At 44.2% G+C, this 17,575-nt stretch overlaps 2 protein-coding genes across 5 annotated transcripts in view; one reads left to right on the forward strand and one right to left on the reverse strand.

Annotated features, from left to right (window-relative positions):
- Positions 1–4,726, forward strand: part of Hectd1 (HECT domain E3 ubiquitin protein ligase 1) — a 92,582-nt gene extending 87,856 nt beyond the window's left edge. Inside the window, exons 39-43 of the mRNA XM_052185887.1 lie at positions 1,319–1,397; positions 1,483–1,576; positions 2,296–2,446; positions 3,551–3,695; positions 3,803–4,726. Coding sequence (XP_052041847.1) covers positions 1,319–1,397; positions 1,483–1,576; positions 2,296–2,446; positions 3,551–3,695; positions 3,803–3,940 — 607 coding nt within the window. The 3' untranslated portion in view covers positions 3,941–4,726. The remainder of the gene's footprint in view (positions 1–1,318; positions 1,398–1,482; positions 1,577–2,295; positions 2,447–3,550; positions 3,696–3,802) is intronic.
- A 7,449-nt stretch (positions 4,727–12,175) lies between these two features.
- The window catches only part of Ap4s1 (adaptor related protein complex 4 subunit sigma 1), a 39,117-nt gene continuing 33,717 nt past the window's right edge, over positions 12,176–17,575 (reverse strand). For all 4 annotated transcript variants that reach the window (XM_052185885.1, XM_052185883.1, XM_052185881.1 and 1 more), the window contains one exon: positions 12,176–12,570. In XM_052185885.1, coding sequence (XP_052041845.1) covers positions 12,442–12,570 — 129 coding nt within the window. In that variant the 3' untranslated portion in view covers positions 12,176–12,441. The remainder of the gene's footprint in view (positions 12,571–17,575) is intronic.

Raw genomic sequence — 17,575 nt, forward strand, 5'->3', positions numbered from 1 at the left:
ATGCAAAGGTCAGAAAGGATTGGCATAAAAACCTTTATTGGCTGTATCAGCTAACTTCAATACTACAGCTATTGATAAATTTCTTCCCTGTATATATATAAAATCGTTATACCTTCAAGTACTTCCATATATCCCTTTTAATGTTTACTAGTAATTGTAAGAAATAGTGTTTGGTCATGCATTCATATGCTACATGAGTGTTTCAACCATAGATGGACCATGTAAACAAGGTTGCTACCATCCAATTAACATGGACTTAAAATTCTGTCACTTCATCTCTTCATCCTAACTTTCCTATGTTTATCTTTTTTTTTGAAAATTTGTTTATCTCATGTATATGAGTACTCTATGTGTATGCACACTTGCATGCCAGGAGAGGGCATCAGATCTCAGTATAGATGGTTGTGAGCTACCATGTGGTTGTTGGGAAATGAACTCAGGGCTTCTGGAAAAGTGGACAGTGCTCTCTCAAGCCAGTTTGCCTGATTTTAATCAGGGACCTTGACCTTTGTAATACACTTGCCTACGGTAGTCAGCAAGGTAACGTGCTGCACAAGTTTGAAGCCAAGCAGTGATATGCCTTGTCATAGAGTCTGGCTGTGTAGTGAAATATTTCATCTCTATTTGTTTAAGTACAGTTTGTACAACAGAAGAGTTGCCTAAGACTGTGCCTCCATCATTAAGTGTTTAGGTAACTGCCAGCTGTGGTGGTGTGTGCCTTTAGACTGAGAACTGGGGACTGAGACAGGGAGGTCTCTGTGAGCTCAGCACATCCTGTGATCTGCACACTGAGTTCCAGGCTAGCCCCCAGGGCACATAATGACATGCTATCCAAAAACCAAAAAGTATTAGATCACTATATGTTAAAGGATTTTGTTTTTCACATCTATATACACTTTGTATGCATTGTGACTAATGAAACAATAGTTTCTTCTCAGGGAGAAAAGCCTTATAAACATTCTTCTATAATAAGTCATTATGGAAATCTTCAGTTGAATAACTTTTTTCCTTAAAGAAAAAGTGATTCATGTCAAACTGTGTTTTTATGTAGTCTTAGCAATGCCCAAAAGTTTGCAAGCAGGCAAGCAGTTATCTTAATAGTTTTATGCGCAAGGTTTTTGCTCTTAACTCTCATACACGGCCCTGGGTTTGATCCCCAGCATTTCAGATAGGTAGACAAGGCAGCCTAGGCAGGCCTGAGGCTCCTGAGCTGCTGTGCAGGCTTCTGATGGTGAGCACGGAGCATTTGGGGCGTGGGCAGCACTCTTATAAACACTGACAGCTGCTGAAGAGTAATCAGATCTTTTTGAACTTTCAGTTTAAATTTCCAGTTTTGCCCATCTTCAAGAATATATGGTTTCACAGCTGTGGATCTCAAGCCAAGTGGGGAAGATGAGGTAAAGATTTTGCTCTTAGCACAGTCACTAAGCTCTGAAAAATCCTCTTAGCAAAGCGCTAACACTGGCAAACTTTGCTTTGCAGATGATAACAATGGATAATGCAGAAGAATATGTGGATTTGATGTTTGATTTTTGTATGCATACGGGTATTCAGAAACAGATGGAAGCTTTTCGAGGTAATTTTAAAGGACAGTTCATTCCTTCTACTTTGACATTAACAGCAACACTGCTGAGTGTCATCGAATTTGCCCCTAGGTTCTGGTCCAGCAGAGTAGTCAGGACAGGATTAAACACTAGCTACATTCTTTACTCTTATTTCCCTGGAGGAGCAGAGCCTTCTCATGCTCATTGGTCATTTGTAAATGCATATAAATTTATCCACATACTGTATAACACAGTGAAGGTGAGTTATACTGTAAGCTGCTTGAAAGCATGAACTCAACCTTGCTGCTGTGCTCCACAGAGAGTGGAGAGGTCAGACTGATAGTTATTATAAATGAGACTTTGTCATCGGGCAGTGGTGGCGCACGCCTGTAATCCCTGCACTCTGGGAGGCAAGGCAGGTGAATTTCTGAGTTCAAGGCCAGCCTGGTCTACAGAGTGAGTTCCAGGACAGCCAGGGCTATACAGAGAAACCCTGTCTCGGAAAAAAACAAATCCAAAAAAAAGGCATGAGACTTTGTCAATTGACTGTAGTGACAAAATGTTCGTTCTGCTCACATTTGTGATATGAAGAATTAGTTTTCTTTGTGTTTGTTTTGAGGGGTGGGGCACTAGAGACTGATCCCAGGGCCTGTCTTTCTCCTCAAAGCATTTGTAAGTTTTGGAATCATAACCTAGGAACTGAGTTTGTGCTTTTTTTTTTTTTTTTTTTTTTGGTGTATATGTAATGTAGATGGGTTTAATAAAGTTTTTCCAATGGAGAAATTAAGTTCCTTCAGCCATGAGGAAGTTCAGATGATTCTTTGTGGAAATCAGTCACCATCCTGGGCAGCAGAGGACATTATCAATTACACTGAACCTAAGCTTGGCTATACACGTGACAGGTATGTATTGATAATTTCTAAGGTACAGACTTTTTCATATTCAAAACTCAACTGACAGATTTTCTAAAGAACTCTGACTTAGTAACTACATTTATCCTCGGCAGGCAAGCCTTGGGACTGTGAGATCGTACCGTGAGGAGGCTGGGGACATTCCAATTTAATCATTAGCTCTTAAATTGGCCAAATTGTAAATCCTTAGGCAATATTGCACAGATGTTTTTACTAAAGTGTAACTGAGAAGCACCAGATTGTTTATCCAACTTCAGGAATTCTCACAAAGTGGTCATACCTGGGTAATAGATGCCAGAATAAGACACAATTGTAGAAGGTCCTAATCGTATTATATTCTTTTCTAGTAATTAAAACAGCCATTGATTCATTTTCTTGGTTTTGAATTTTAAAAAGTGAAATCATGCAGTCTTCTATATACTCTCTCTGGTCTGGATGTTTAACAGTATGATTATAAAATTCATCTGTGTTGTGACATATAGTAGTAGGGGTATTTCATTGATAGGTAGTATTTCATTTTACTTTAGTAAAAGGTGTTACAAGATTTGACTGATGAAAATAGAGCAGTGGTGGCGCACGCCTGTAATCCCAGCACTTGGGAGGCAGAGGCAGGCGGATTTCTGAGTTTGAGGCCAGCCTGGTCTACAAAGTGAGTTCCAGGACAGCCAGGGCTACACAGAGAAACCCTGTCTCAAAAACCAAAGAAAAGAGGAGGAGGAGGAGAAGGGGGAGAGAGAGAGAGGGAGGGAGAGAGAAGAAAGTAGAGGAAATATACTCTGATAAATTTAGCTTCTCTGTTAATTATAAATATGTCTATTAAGTTTATCTTCAACTCTGAATTTGAGCTTGTTGTGAGTTTACTGTCCTCACTGTTTGTGTTCTTACTCTGTGCGTGAGACAGCCTTTGAGGCTTTAGGTAGCTGTGTCAGCCCATTTCTTACCTAACTCAGCAGTTTGTAGACAGGCTGGTTCTTCCGGCCTGCATATGTTGTTTTAGAGGTCACTGTTGACTTAACAGGTAGCAGTCGTCGTCACCGTGTTGTTTTCCCTACAGTCCATGGTCAAATCAACATAGCTGTAATTCTGTTCTTTCAGTCCCGGCTTCCTCAGGTTTGTGAGGGTTTTATGCGGCATGTCATCAGACGAAAGGAAAGCGTTCCTGCAGTTTACCACTGGCTGTTCAACTCTGCCCCCAGGCGGACTGGCTAACCTGCACCCCAGGCTCACAGTTGTACGAAAGGTACCAACTAGCTAGTGGAGAATCCGATGAGAACTTAATTACGTTGTGATTAAGAGGCATTATAAACGATAAACTCATGCTGCTGTGTTTTCTCGCTCTCACTGTAGGTCGATGCTACTGATGCAAGCTACCCATCGGTCAACACGTGTGTCCACTATCTTAAGTTACCTGAGTATTCTTCTGAGGAGATCATGAGAGAGCGCTTGCTAGCTGCTACAATGGAGAAAGGCTTTCATCTCAATTGAGTTTTGAGACGCAGAAGAGAGACAGAGTCTGGGTGAAGCCTCTTGGTTTGTTTGCAGAGACGTGTGTGATTCTCCACTTGCCTTGTTTCCACCATTAAGGCTTTGAGAACACGTGGAATAAGTTCCTTAGCTGCTAATGACAAAACAAACCCTTTAACGACCCAGCCAGCAGGTGTCCAGCACGGGACACTGTGTTGCTTTACAAGGGCTCACGTGACTGGAAAAGGTGGTTCTACCTAACTGTTCCACAGAGCAGCCTCTCCGATCTTCAGTGCTCACTGTAAATGTAACCGTGTTTGTATCGAGTTTGTCATCGTTTCATACTTCATACACTACAGTTGCCATCACTGACCCCCGTTTTGCTGGCTTTTTTAGCTACTTGGTCAAAAATACAGCTTCCTTAAAACATAGAGTGTTATGAGCATCTCCAGCCTTTCCTGTCCCTCTTTAATGACACCTGCACTCCCAGAGTGTCCGTGCTCTCTGTTTCTTTGGCATATAATCATGCACACCTTTGTCGTTTCTTTAAGGTGGGAGTATTTTTTTTTCATAAATACCATTCTATAAAGATGAAATTCTAAAGTGTGTTTGTGCGGCTCAAAAATAAAGTTATATTAAGGGAGGGGCAAACACTGGTCTAGGTGCAAGGCACACTCACAGCAACTTTTGTGTTTGGTTGTATTTTCTTTGTATATTATAAACATTTATTTAACTTGTTGCAGTTTGAAGTAAATTTCTGAAATGTATGCTCAACAATAATCATTAAAATGTTTGCAGCGTAGGAAACTGTGTCGTGCTGCTACTTTACTACAGCCATCAGACCTAAGAGCTTAACCAGATGCTTTTTTTTTAACTCTTCACAGTAACATAAATTCTCTGTTTTGAAAACAAAATATAATAAGAGAAAACAAAAATTATCACATTAAAGTTGGATGAGACAGCCCAACAGGAGGAAATGAGCCCCAAGAGAAGGCATGAGAATCAGAGACCCACTCACTAACACAAGTCCTATAAAAACCCTAAACTGAAAGCTAGGATCTGTATGCAGAGGCCGGGATGCAGACCTGTAGCGGCTGCTTCAGTCCCCATGAGTTCTTACGAGTTTCATGGCCCCAGTCCAGCCATAAACTCTCTTCCCTTCCGTTACGCCTAATTTCTCCGAGCCTACCGAGTATAGCTTAGTTATCATTTATTTAGTGGCTGGTATCCACATATAAGCAAATATATCCCTTATTTCTCTTTCTGGGACTGGTTACCTCACTCTGGATGATTCTTTTCTAGTTCCATCCTTTTGCCGGCAAATCTCATGATGTCCTTTCCCCCCCCCTTTAAACAGCTGAGTACTATTCCATGTGGTACAGTGGATAGATATACCACATTGTCATTATCCATTCCTCTAATGAAGGCCATATAGGTTGTTTCCAGTTTCTGGCTGTTTAAGCAAAATGAACATGGTTGAGAAAGTATCCTGTGGTAGGATAAAGTGTCCTTTGGGTATATGCCCAGGAGCAGTATGGTATGGCTAGATCTTAGTTAGATTGATTCTGAGGAACTGCCATTCTGATTTCCATAGTAGCTGTCCAAGTTTCCACACCCACCAGTAATGGAGGAGTGTGCCCCTTGCTCCACATCCTTGCTGTCATGAGCTGTCATTCTGGTGGGTAGTCTTTTTTTTTTTTTTTTTTTTTTATTAAGGTGTATTTAATGTATATGAGTACACTGTTGCTGTCTTAGACACACCAGAAGAGGGCATCAGATCCCATTGCAGATGGTTGTGAGCCACCATGTGGTTGCTGGGATTTGAACTCAGGACCTCTGGAGGAGCAGCCAGTGCTCTTCACTGCTAAGCACTCTCCAGCCCTGCCTGCTCTTGTGTTTTTGATCTCAGCCATTCTGATAGGTTGATAACATGAAATCCGAGAGTTGTTTTGATTTTGCATTTCCGGATAGCTGAGAATGTTGAACATTTCTTTAAAAGCTTCTTGGCTGTTTGTGATTCCTCTGTTGACAAGTCTCTGTTTAGATCTGTACCCCATTTTTTTTTAATTGGATTATTTGATTTTTCAGAGGAAGTGTTCTTTCTCTTTCTATTTGGTGTTAACTTTTCTTTGAAAGTCTGGTGCTAAACCCATCTGGCCCTGAGCTTTGGTTGGAAGACCTTTTTGATTTTTTTTTTTTTGTTGTTTGTTTGTTTTTTGTTTTGAAACAAGAGTTTCTTCTCCCTGTTGCCCTGGGTGTTCTAGAACTTGATCTTTAGAGCAGTCTAGCCTCATAATCACAGAGATCCGCTTGCCTCTGCCTCCCATTTGCTGGGATTAAATAAAGGACTGCACCGCCACCTGGCAAGAAGAGGGTTTTGTTGTTGTTGTTTTGTTTTTTGCAATGAGAGTGCTTTTAGACTTAACATTTTCTTTGATATAACCCCCTTTTCTACCCTGTCTTCAGGACCTGAGATTCTTGTGACTCTTGTATTCTGTTAGTGAAGCTTGTTTCTGTAGTTTCAATGTGAATTCCCCATTTCTCAATTCCAGAATTCCCTCAGTTTGGGTTTTCCTTATCGATTCTACTTCTATCTTCAGGTCTTAGACAGTTTCATTCATTTTCTTATACTGCTCATTTGTTTTCCTGGATTTCTTCAAGGGGTTTATTCATTTCCTCCAATTGTTTGCATTTTTCTAGATTTCTTGAAGGGATTTATTCATTTCCTCTTTAAGGGCTGCTAGTATATTTATAAAAACTGTTAAGGTCTTTTTCTTATGCTTCATATATATTGGAATATTCAGAGTGCTGTGGTGGGATATCTGGGCTCCAGTGGGGACATACTGTCCTGGATGCTACTGTGTTTTTACGGTGGCATCTGGGATCTGGGATTGGGATGATTACAGATCTAGGTCCTGTTATCTGGTTTGGTCTCTGCTGGGCTAGTGTTTTGTTCCTTGGTCTCTGTTTCCTCCCTGGATTTTAAGAGAGTGTAATGGTTGTGTGCTGCCTGGTGGTAGATTTGTTGTGGATTTGTTTCCCTGGCCCGCTTAGCTGGTATGTTCCTATTGATGTTGGAGGCTGGAATAAGGAAGAGTTGGGGTGAGAGGAGGAAAGTTGGAGAAGATATTTGTGATCTCTTGGGCATGGGGTCAGAGAGGAAATGGAGACAGAGCTGGGATGACACTGGGGTGGGGGTTGGGCCTGGGTGAACAGAAGGAGGCACTGCTTAGTAGGAAGGGTGGCGGCTGGAACTGGAGCTGGGACAAAGCTGGGGGGGGGGAGGCTAGAAGGGGAAGATCTGTGGAATCTACAGGACATGGGGATGAGGGAAGGTGTCGTGGGTGCTGTGCTCAGAGCTGGGGATGAGACGAGAGGTGAAGCTCTGTCCACTTTTCCTCAGTTTTATGAAAATACAAGAAGAAATGGACTTTTCCACAGGAAAGATACTTGGTAAAACTGGAGAAATATAAGAAATACCTGCCATGTTTGATTATAACGTAACCTTCAGCTGGAGATGAACACTTATTTAATTTTAAATTCTATTTTGAGACAACTCTAGAGCCCAGGCTGGTCTAGCACTCCCAGTGTAGCCCAGGCTGGTCTAGCACTCCCAGTGTAGCCCAGGCTGGTCTAGCACTCCCAGTGTAACCCAGGCTGGTCTAGCACTCCCAGTGTAGCCCAGGCTGGTCTAGCACTCCCAGTGTAGCCCAGGCTGGTCTAGCACTCCCAGTGTAGCCCAGGCTGGTCTAGCACTCCCAGTGTAACCCAGGCTGGTCTAGCACTCCCAGTGTAGCCCAGGCTGGTCTAGCACTCCCAGTGTAGCCCAGGCTGGTCTAGCACTCCCAGTGTAGCCCAGGCTGGTCTAGCACTCCCAGTGTAGCCCAGGCTGGTCTAGCACTCCCAGTGTAGCCCAGGCTGGTCTAGCACTCCCAGCCCAGGCTGGTCTAGCACTCCCAGTGTAACCCAGGCTAGCCTCAGAATTGGTGTTGTTCTTGCCTGTGCCTCCTGAATGCCAGGCTACAGGCACGAGCTACCACACCCAGGGAGTGTTAACCCTTTTAAACAGCAGGTCTACTATTTAGCACCATCTTCAGGGAGGATGAGGTGTGGGATCAAGAATGGCTTCATATATTCTGTAACTATTTTCTGGTTTTAAAGAAAGGAGCGTATTCCTAATTCCCATACTCAGTAGTTACCACAGTGGCTTTAGCAATAAAACAAGAACAACCTTTATTTTTTATTTTGTGTGTGTGTGGTGTTGCTTGCACAACCTTAAGATTATGCAAGCATAACTTGATTGTACCTCAAGTGCGATACCTGTGGAGGCCAGAAGAGGGCATAGGATACCCGAGACTGGTGTTACAGATGGTTGGGAGCCACTTTGTAGGCGCTGGAAATTGACCTGGGTCCTTCAGAAGAGCAAGCAGTGCTCTTAACCACTGGGCCATGTCTCCAGCTTCCCACAGCAGCTTTTAAAACACATCTGGAGCATATCTGAGGTACCAGATACACTACTTACCATAAGACACAGCCCAGACTCATTTGTGTATCCGGATCCTCGGAGGATTGGCTGTAGGCAATTTTTAATAAATGCCATAGTGTCTGCATATGTCCATATGTCCTGCTCCATCTTGAAGGCTTGGAATCATTCTGTTCCTATACCCAACACTGAGTAAATACTAAGGAAACACCTGTGGGCTTCTAATACAGGCAGTTTTCCAAATATTGTGAACGTGTTCTCTGGTGAATCCTTGGACATAGAACCAGTGTTTTGTCTGTGGAGCCAGAGCCAGGTTTTTTGTTTGACTGTGACTGAAAGTTAAGACGTAACAGCAGCATCTCAGCATCAACTGTTTCAATCAGAAAAATAAAGGGTTTTTGTTATTGTTTTAACTTCTCAGTGAAGTCATAGCTACACAACTAAGGCTCCGGACTGGAATTGAAACTCACTTTATGTGTACAAGATCGCCATTATTTAAATTTCTAAGCAAGAGGACAACCTCCTGTGTGGTGAGCTTTTGTGAAGGCTGCTGGGTGGTGGGTGGTATCTGTTCTTGTTGACTGTGAGGTGCCTGTGATGTTGAAATAGTTTATCTTGTTTGTAAACACTGGTGTGGGCTCGGTGGATAGTGGTATGCCCCTGCCCTAGGGTGGAGGTACAGCTTGTCCGTGTTGGCTTCCTCCAGCTGGGCGTGGCGGTGCACACTGTTAGTCCCCACACATGGTTCTCTGTGAGGGCCATCCAGGGCAGCCAGTGAAATTCTGCCTCAGGAAGAGAAAAAGGAGCTGCTCTCCAGCCATGGAGGTGATGGGACTCGAATTCCGATCACTAGACGTTATGACAAGTGCATTTATTCAGGACCCCAGGTTTTTAGACTGTTAAAAAAAATATGAGTAAAGGTAGTAAGTATTTTATGACATGAAAAAAATTTTTTCTAAGATCTCTGACCTAGGCTGGCCCCAAACTCCATGTGACAAAGTAGGATGTTGGCCTTCGGCTCTTCTGCCTCTGGCTCCCCACCGTGTGCTGGCCTCACACATGTACCGCCATGCCTGCTTTATGCCTCACTAGGCTCAGACCCTGGACCTCACGAATGCTGGACAAACATCCTGCCGACACCCCAGCCCTGGAATGTCCACAGTCTGATTAGAACAGTCATATTCTTTCACGTATGGACCATGTGTGGTTGCTTTTGCACGGCACTGTCAAGTGGGGAAGATAGCCAAGATTCTCTAGCTCACATACCATAGAATATTCAACCCCTGCTGTTTGAGTCAGTTTGTTGGGGCCTAGTCTAGCCAGTTGCTACAGTGGGAGATGTTGTGATTTTTAGAGCAGTTTAAAAGTTATTGCAGGCACTGAGCTGGAGTGAGGTGGTCGCACAGCACGTAATCAACAGCCGAATCACACTGAGTCAGGTGTTGTCAGACACACCAGGGTCTCTCAAGCTCTTCAGTGTATTTGGCTATGGTATCTACTTAATATTTTTTTTTTAAACTTTGATATTCTCTAAAGGTACTAGAATCTGTGCCAAGATATAATTCATCTACTATTTTAGTGTGACCCGAAAATTAATTTTGTCCACTCCCTAGCTACTTGTGGTGTACCAGTTTCTGCAGTTACCTCCACAGGCTGCTGAATAAGTGTCTGCTAACTAGGACAGTGCTTCCCTGCTGCTGCGTCTCCCCAAGACATCTGAGGGTCTCTGATGTAGATGGGGCTTTCCCCAAATCCTGAGGACTTAGTACATGCAGTGTGCATTGTTCCCACGGGCCAGAAGCCTCCCTGTGCCTTTCCAAGTGAGTGCAGAACAATCCACATTGGCTTTTAGAGTCTGAAATGACTAGTTTTCTGGTCTCTATAGATTAAAACTCTAAAATCTGTATAGAATGTAGAAAAAGACCTGTCTCCTCTCTCCATCCTTACCGGAGAGCAGCACAGTGCATGCCCCTCAGAGGACTGATCCAGGTGGAGGAATTCTCAGAGGCCTGCATAGCGTCCACAGAGTTGTGCTTCCCCCAGTGTATAGCCCCCTCACACCAGTGTGCACATACATGCTCATGGTAAGACAGCGCAGTGTACTGTTGTCTCAGTGGCAGAAGGTTTTGGGGGTACGCAGGGAGCAGAGCAGGGGTCCTTCTCAGTACTGTTTGTTTCTAAAACACTGAAGGGGGGCGAGGGGGGGTCAGGCATGGCTCCCATGTGCATCAACAGCTCTGTAGTAAAATTGGAACGATACGGAGCTTAAGCATGGGCCTGTGCAAAGACGCAAAGACGACACAGACGTTTGTCAAGTGTTCCCAATTTTTATAAAATACCTTGTGTGTTAAAGACAAAACTTTTATAGAATAAGAGGAAGGACAGTGCTTATTTTGCACCAGCCTGATGAAATTGTCTTGTTCTATTTCTTGGAACTAAAGTAAGTTTTACTAATGATCTTAGTAGGAAGACTGCTTGGAATATGGCACAGCCAGATGTGATCATCTGTGATCCCGGGTCTTGGGAGGTGGAGGCGTGAGGATTTGAAGTTCTAGGCCATCCTCAGCTACATAAGAATCTTAGGGCAATCCTTGGCTGCACTGAGACTGTACTGGCTAGTTTTGTGTGTCAACTTGACACAGGCTGGAGTTATCACAGAGAAAGGAGCTTCAGTTGGGGAAGTGCCTCCATGAGATCCAGCTGTGGGGCATTTTCTCAATTAGTGATCAAGTTGGGAGGACCCCTTGTGGGTGGTACCACCTTTGGGCTGGTGCTCTTGGGTTCTATAAGAGAGCAGGCTGAGCAAGCCAGGGGAAGCAAGCCAGTAAGAAACATCCCTCCATGGCCTCTGCATCAGCTCCTGCTTCCTGATCTGCTTGAGTTCCAGTCCTGACTTCCTTTAGTGATGAACTGCAACGTGGAAGTGTAAGCTCAATAAACCCTTTCCTCCCCAACTTGCTTCTTGGTCATGATGTTTGTGCAGGAATAGAAACCCTGACTAAGACATGTAACAAGATTAGTAAAATGTGGCATCATAATAGCTGTCAGAGTTCTTGTAATGTTTAACAATTATTTCACAGCACCGTGAAGTTAATGACATGTTGCCATCATAATTGCTAAAAAGCCTTAAAATGGGTATCAGATACTTCCAGAACCTGGCAAATAAAACAATTTCCTAGGTGTGTATTAGAATAAACTTCTCTGTGTGTGTTTGTTTGAGACAGAATTTTGCTGCACAGCTCAGGGAGGCCCAGAAATCCCAAGGCCATCCCTCTGTACACCCCAAGCTGGGGGCACTACACAGAACCTTGTAAAATAAATAAGGCTGAAGGGAAGGCTTGGGTGGTAAAGGCACTGTACAGCCCTGAGAGGCCAAGTCCGGATCTCCAGAGCCTAAGGTCCAGTGGGGCAGCACGTGTCTGTGGTCCCGGCCCTGAGAAGCTGATGACACGATCCCTGTGGCTCGCTGGCCAGCCAGTCTGGCCCAACCAGTGAGCTCTAGGCTCCGTGCAGGACCCTGTCTCAACATGACCAAACACGCTGCGCACACACAAAGTTCTCAAAGAATAAATTACAACTGTATTTAAAATATAGGAGAAGCAACTGTGGAAGGCACCAAGGTTGACCTCTAGTGTGTGCTCATGCACACACACATACAATATAGGAAAAGTGGTAGTGTGTCTAGGGTTATATATAGCACAGTGAGGCGAGAGTACTCGGGGCTTTAAAGAAAGAGGTAGCGAGCAAAAGGACTTCACTCAAATGTCACATGGTCAGGTCAATTTGAAGTTTATTGGCTGATGGACAACTGCCGAGCAGTCTTCACACTGCACCCCTGCTGTTTCTGCAGAAGGGGAGGCAAGCTTACAGTTACCAAGTAAAATTGGGGATCTCTGTTAAGAGAAAAATGTTGTTTGTACACAAGAACTGTTTTGTCTTTAGGAACTATGGGAGGTAGCAGTGGCAGGTGTCAGAAGGCTGCTGCTGCTTTCGATGTCTGTCTTGGCCTCCACATCACTCAAGCCCCCGTCAGCCTTCATCAGCTTTCCGACATCTTGTCAAGAATCAGTAGAGGGGCAAGAATTCTTGCTCTGTTAGTTTCCACAATGCAGCCATTTAACACCATCTCATCCAAAATGATGTGGACTTTATCCAAATTAAACATTATCTAGGTCACGTTAAGGAAATTAGTTGGAGAATTTAATAAATATAAATAATAACACGGCTTAGCCTGGTACTCTTGTGGTATAAATAAACCTAAACATGAGTTTGGTTTTTTTTAAATCCTTAGTAGACATTACCTCTATATACATGGACACATCTATATTCCCCTTGACTAAGAAAGTGGGATAAGTAGATATTGAAATGAAACAGCTACTTAAATTGTGTGTGTGCACCTGTACTTGTGTGTGTGTGTGTGTGTGTGTGTGTGTACACGTACAAATGTACATACAAGTGTATGTATTTGTGCTTAGGCTGGAACTCCGGGCCTTGCACACTAGGCAACTGTCCAGCACTGAGCTATATCCAACCCAGAACAGCATAAGTGGGGCGGAATGTTCACGTGCCCTAGAACACCACAAGTAACAATTCAGCCATAGCAGCAAAGCCTGTTGGAAGCTCGGGGCTCCAGGCATTGTGATGAATGCCTTAATATATACTTCATTTTCTTCAGAAGTGAACAGTCCAAAGTCTGGCCAAAGTCACAGGGCAGGTGCAAGCCAGAGCCGGGCTGGCTGGACTGCTCTGTTCTCCACTCTTCTCTCAGGCTCCACTGCCCTCTTGGCCTACAGCAGCTGCTGTTTTCTCTGCCAGGCAGAAGGAAAAATAGGCCAGAGAGAAAAGAAAAAGGAAGCATAGGCTAAACTCCCCCAAGCCCCAAGCCCTGAGTTTCACAAATGGAATCTCTTTCAGATTCTGAACCCATAACTCGCTGAAGCACTTACTGGAGAGCTGGTGGAAAAGGGCCCGGCTGTGCGGGGCTACCAACTGCCAGGCCCCGAGAATCCTTCCAGCCGAGCTCAACTACAAGCAAGATGGTTGCCATGGTTGGATGTTTCTTTTTTTTTTAATTATTTTTTAATAGATTTATTTATGTATGTATGAGTGCACTGTAGCTGTCTTCCGACACCCCAGAAGAGAGTGTCAGATCTCACTTTGGATGGTTGTGAGCCACCATGTGGTTGCTGGGATTTGAACTCAGGATCTTTGTAAGAGCAGTCAGTGCTCTTAACCACTGAGCCATCTCTCCAGCCCAGTTGGATGTTTCTTAATTTTAAACCTGTGACTCTGTTTATAAAGAGCTGTTTGAAAAGAAACAGCTGCTTCAAAGGAAAAACTCCATTTGACAAATAGGTGATTAGAAACACCAGTTAGTTGGTAATTAGTGCATATTTGCAAAACAAATCATTACCTGACATTGTTCAATTCCTGATATTCGAAGTCTCTATTGTACTTGATCAGTGAAGTCTCACTACAGAGAATGGGGCAGCCTGTGAACGACTTCAGTTTCCATCTGACTCTGTTAACATCTCATTAAGTTCTGTGCAAATAGCCCTCTAGCAGAATACACTTTTTCAGGAGCCGATGGGAACTGTCCCTAAGTGACCCAGAAAAAAAAAAAAACCTTTGCTCGGATACACCTATTAATAATATCTTCCAATTATATAGATGATTGCTTTGTCCTAGGCCAAAGTAGGACTGGAATGAAGTTAGGTTCAGCCCTGTTCATCAGAACCAGTGTGGCCAGAGTTTACAAGCTGAGACAAAATGGGAACCCAGTCAGGCAAATAGAGTTGAAGCTAGGACTGGGTGCAGCTGTGTGGGCAGTGCTTGCCCATGTGTGACATGTTGGGTTTGATCCCAGCACCCTCTGAACAAGGTGAAGGAATGCACCCTTGTAATCTCCCCCCTCGCAGGTGAGCACAGGAGGATTGGAAATTCAAGGTCATTTCCACTACAAAGCAAGCTAGAGACCTGTCTGGGATAGATAACTGCCTGTCTCAGAAACAGACAGCAGTTAAGCAGCTCCCCTGTCTGAACGAGCCAGACCCTTGGACTCCGTAGGCACTGAGAGCAGTGGCCTTTAGCAGCTTATTTTCCTTATCTCTGAATCAGGAAACCTCATTTTATCTGTTTAAATTGTTTCACTGATCAAACTCTTCAGCAAATAAGCAGCTGTTGTTTGGGTGTCCCCCTTGAGCAGCTGCAGTGTTCTGAAATTTGAATCAGAATTTATTGTTGAATCATATCAACCACTGGCACCCCCCCCCCCCCCCATTGCAAGGACAAGGTCCTTTGGCAAGCCTGACTTCCCCAACCTCCTGGAAACACGAGTTAGTCAGTGAGGTCATGTACCGTGGGCACATGGCTGCTGGCTATCTGCATCTGGCTCTAATCCAATGATCACCCAGTTCTGCACTACATGGGCAAGCCTAGACCAGATCGCAATGCGAAGACCTGAAATCCGATGGCTCCCTAAAATCACATGCCTCCTTTAAAATAGGAATCCAGCTGTTGTTTATATCTTGATTTGGTTTATGAGTAACGTGTACACACTGGTGGAGCCAGGATTAGTAGCATTTGGGCCATATGCCAGGGACCAAAAAAATATCCTATATGCCGGGCCTCAAGGCAATAAACACAGGCAAACACTTCAGCTCTGACATTTGGAACAGGAGGAAGCAAGAAGGAACTGGACTGTGATCCATTAACTCAATCAACCAGGGAAAGAACTTCCTTCAGCCTGGGTTGAACATGGCTGACCCTGAAGACCACATACAACTTTCCAAGTTGCACATTTACTAAATCCTATGTTTCTCAACGTAGAAACCCAAGAACATTATAGATTTCTATGGGAGGCAAACTATAACAGGACACTAGATATGACCTGCACAAGGAGCTGAGCTCCAGCTCCTAAAATATATGCTTCTTATATGCTTTATTTTCCTGAGCAGGGATCTGACCTGCTAGTCTGACTGGCCTTGACTTTGCCATGGGAGTTGAAGATGGCCTTGAACTCCTGACCCTTCTCCCTCTGCCTTCCCACCATACTCAGTCCTACAGGATTTTTAAATAATATGGTGGGTTTATCGTCTTTAGTAAGTGAGAGAATGGAACAAAGCAAGGTCAAATGGAATTTCAGAACAACTGCAAGGCACAGCCCAGCCTAGACACCAAAATGGCTTCCTCTAGGGAGCTGGAGAGATGGCTCAACAGTTAAGAACACCCACACAGCAGTTCACAGCCATCTGTAACTCTAGTCCCAGGAGACGTGGCACTTTCTTCTGAACTCCTTTGGGCGTTAGGCACAGATGTGACACACAGAAATACATACAGAAAAAAACACAAACACATCAAATAAATCTAAAAAAAATGTTTTTAAAGTATGAATGTAAGCTGTGGGTTTGTCTGTATTTCTTACTAGCTTGCCTTCCTGGGACTGAGCCAGAGCTTTAAGAATGCTAGGCCAGTGCTCTCCCAGTGAACCACACCCCGGCTCAACACTGGGACAAATGAGCCCTAACTCCTGCTGCTTCGTGTAACTTGTTACTACTTTTGACTAAAATAACTAATATGCAAGGGACAAAGTGAGCAGGGCGAGACAGGGGCTTTGGAAGGGACGGTAGCCGAGGGACTGGGCACCTTGGGGCGTCAGAGAACACGGTTAAGAGAAGAGCTGGAGGTGGTGGCTCACAGTGTAATCCCAGCCAGCCTGGGAGGGACCCTAGGAAACAGCACTGAGAGGAAAGGGACTTCCTGGGAGCGTCCTGAGCTCAGACAGCCCTCTGGTTACCACACCCAGCTCTGTGTGAGCAGGACAGGAAAGGCTTCTCAGAGACCGAGGGCCCTGAGTGTTGTGGGAACCAGGTTTCAAATGTGGCAGCCACTTGTTTTCAAACTTTGAGGCTAAGAAGAGCACTCCTGGGACAGTTGCTCTAGCAGCTTCTGTGGCACTGCAGAGTGGGCTGCACAAAGTGTTGGCCTCCCCACGGAAGGCAAAAAGAAGCTGGAGTGCGGCCTCCGTGGCTGCAGATTTGTTGCTTTAGCATTCTCTGAGGTGATGTGCTAAAGAGAACTGTGTGCGAGTCTTGAGAGTTTTGAATCTGCTGAGTTTTGGATAGTTCCCCTAAAATACTAAATTGGATGGAAGGGTGAAATGAACCACGTGGTGTGGGTTGGTAGTGCACACCTTTAACCCCAGCAGGTGTTTCTGGTCAGTTCTAGGCCATGCAAGTTCAAGACCAGCCAGAGTTACATAAAGAAACCCTATCTCAACAAACAAATACAACAACAACAACAACGTAAAGGAGAGATAAAAACACAAATTGTGGGTCTCGGTGTAGAAAATAAGTTGAAACTAGAAAGCTGAATCATTCTAGAAGTTTATAAATACAAAAATACCTGCATCTCTTTCCACTAAACACTAGTCAGCATAAACTACTCCAACACAAGCAGCGAAACTCTAGTGTATATGTGGCTGCTTCGTGGCCAGTCTCGTGGAAGCTGGATCTAGAAGAAGTCCTTCTTTAGGTGTCAGGGCACTCTGTTTCCTCCCGGGAACCATGGCAGCATCCCAGGCCAGGCTGAGAGAGTACCCAAGCTCCTCTGCTCCAATCATCCTTCTAAAATAAATAAGTGTGTCCTGCTCAATACAGTGGGCAGTTAGTGAGAAGGCCAAAGGGGATCTTGAGTTTTTGAACTCCACAAGTGTCTGCTAGCTCTTGTCGATTTCCTGGTGACTTTCAAATATATTTTCAAAACAGCTTTTTTACTCTTCTGTCCAGTTAGAAGCAGATTTCTTTTGAATTGCTTTAAATGGCTTAGTTAAGATAAAATGCCACGGGGCTGAAGAGATGGCTCAGTGGTTAGGAACACTGCTGCTCCTCCAGCAGACCTGGGTTCAATTCCCAGCACCCACCTGGTAGTTCACAATCATTCTAACTCTAGTTCTGGGGGAATCTGTGCCCTCTTCTGGCTGCCAAGGGCACCAAGCACACACATGAGCAGATACGTACACACAGAACACTGCCATACATTAAATACATACATAAAAAAATAAATATTAAAAAAAAAAAAAGACAGGCTGTCACATACATTGCCTAATCTTGACTCTCTTAGGCCAAAAAGATCATAGGTTTAGGTCACTCACCACTAGGGGGCAATCACTTTTC

Source organism: Apodemus sylvaticus, chromosome 6 (assembly GCF_947179515.1).
Source record: "Apodemus sylvaticus chromosome 6, mApoSyl1.1, whole genome shotgun sequence".
NCBI classification, from domain to species: domain Eukaryota; kingdom Metazoa; phylum Chordata; class Mammalia; order Rodentia; family Muridae; genus Apodemus; species Apodemus sylvaticus.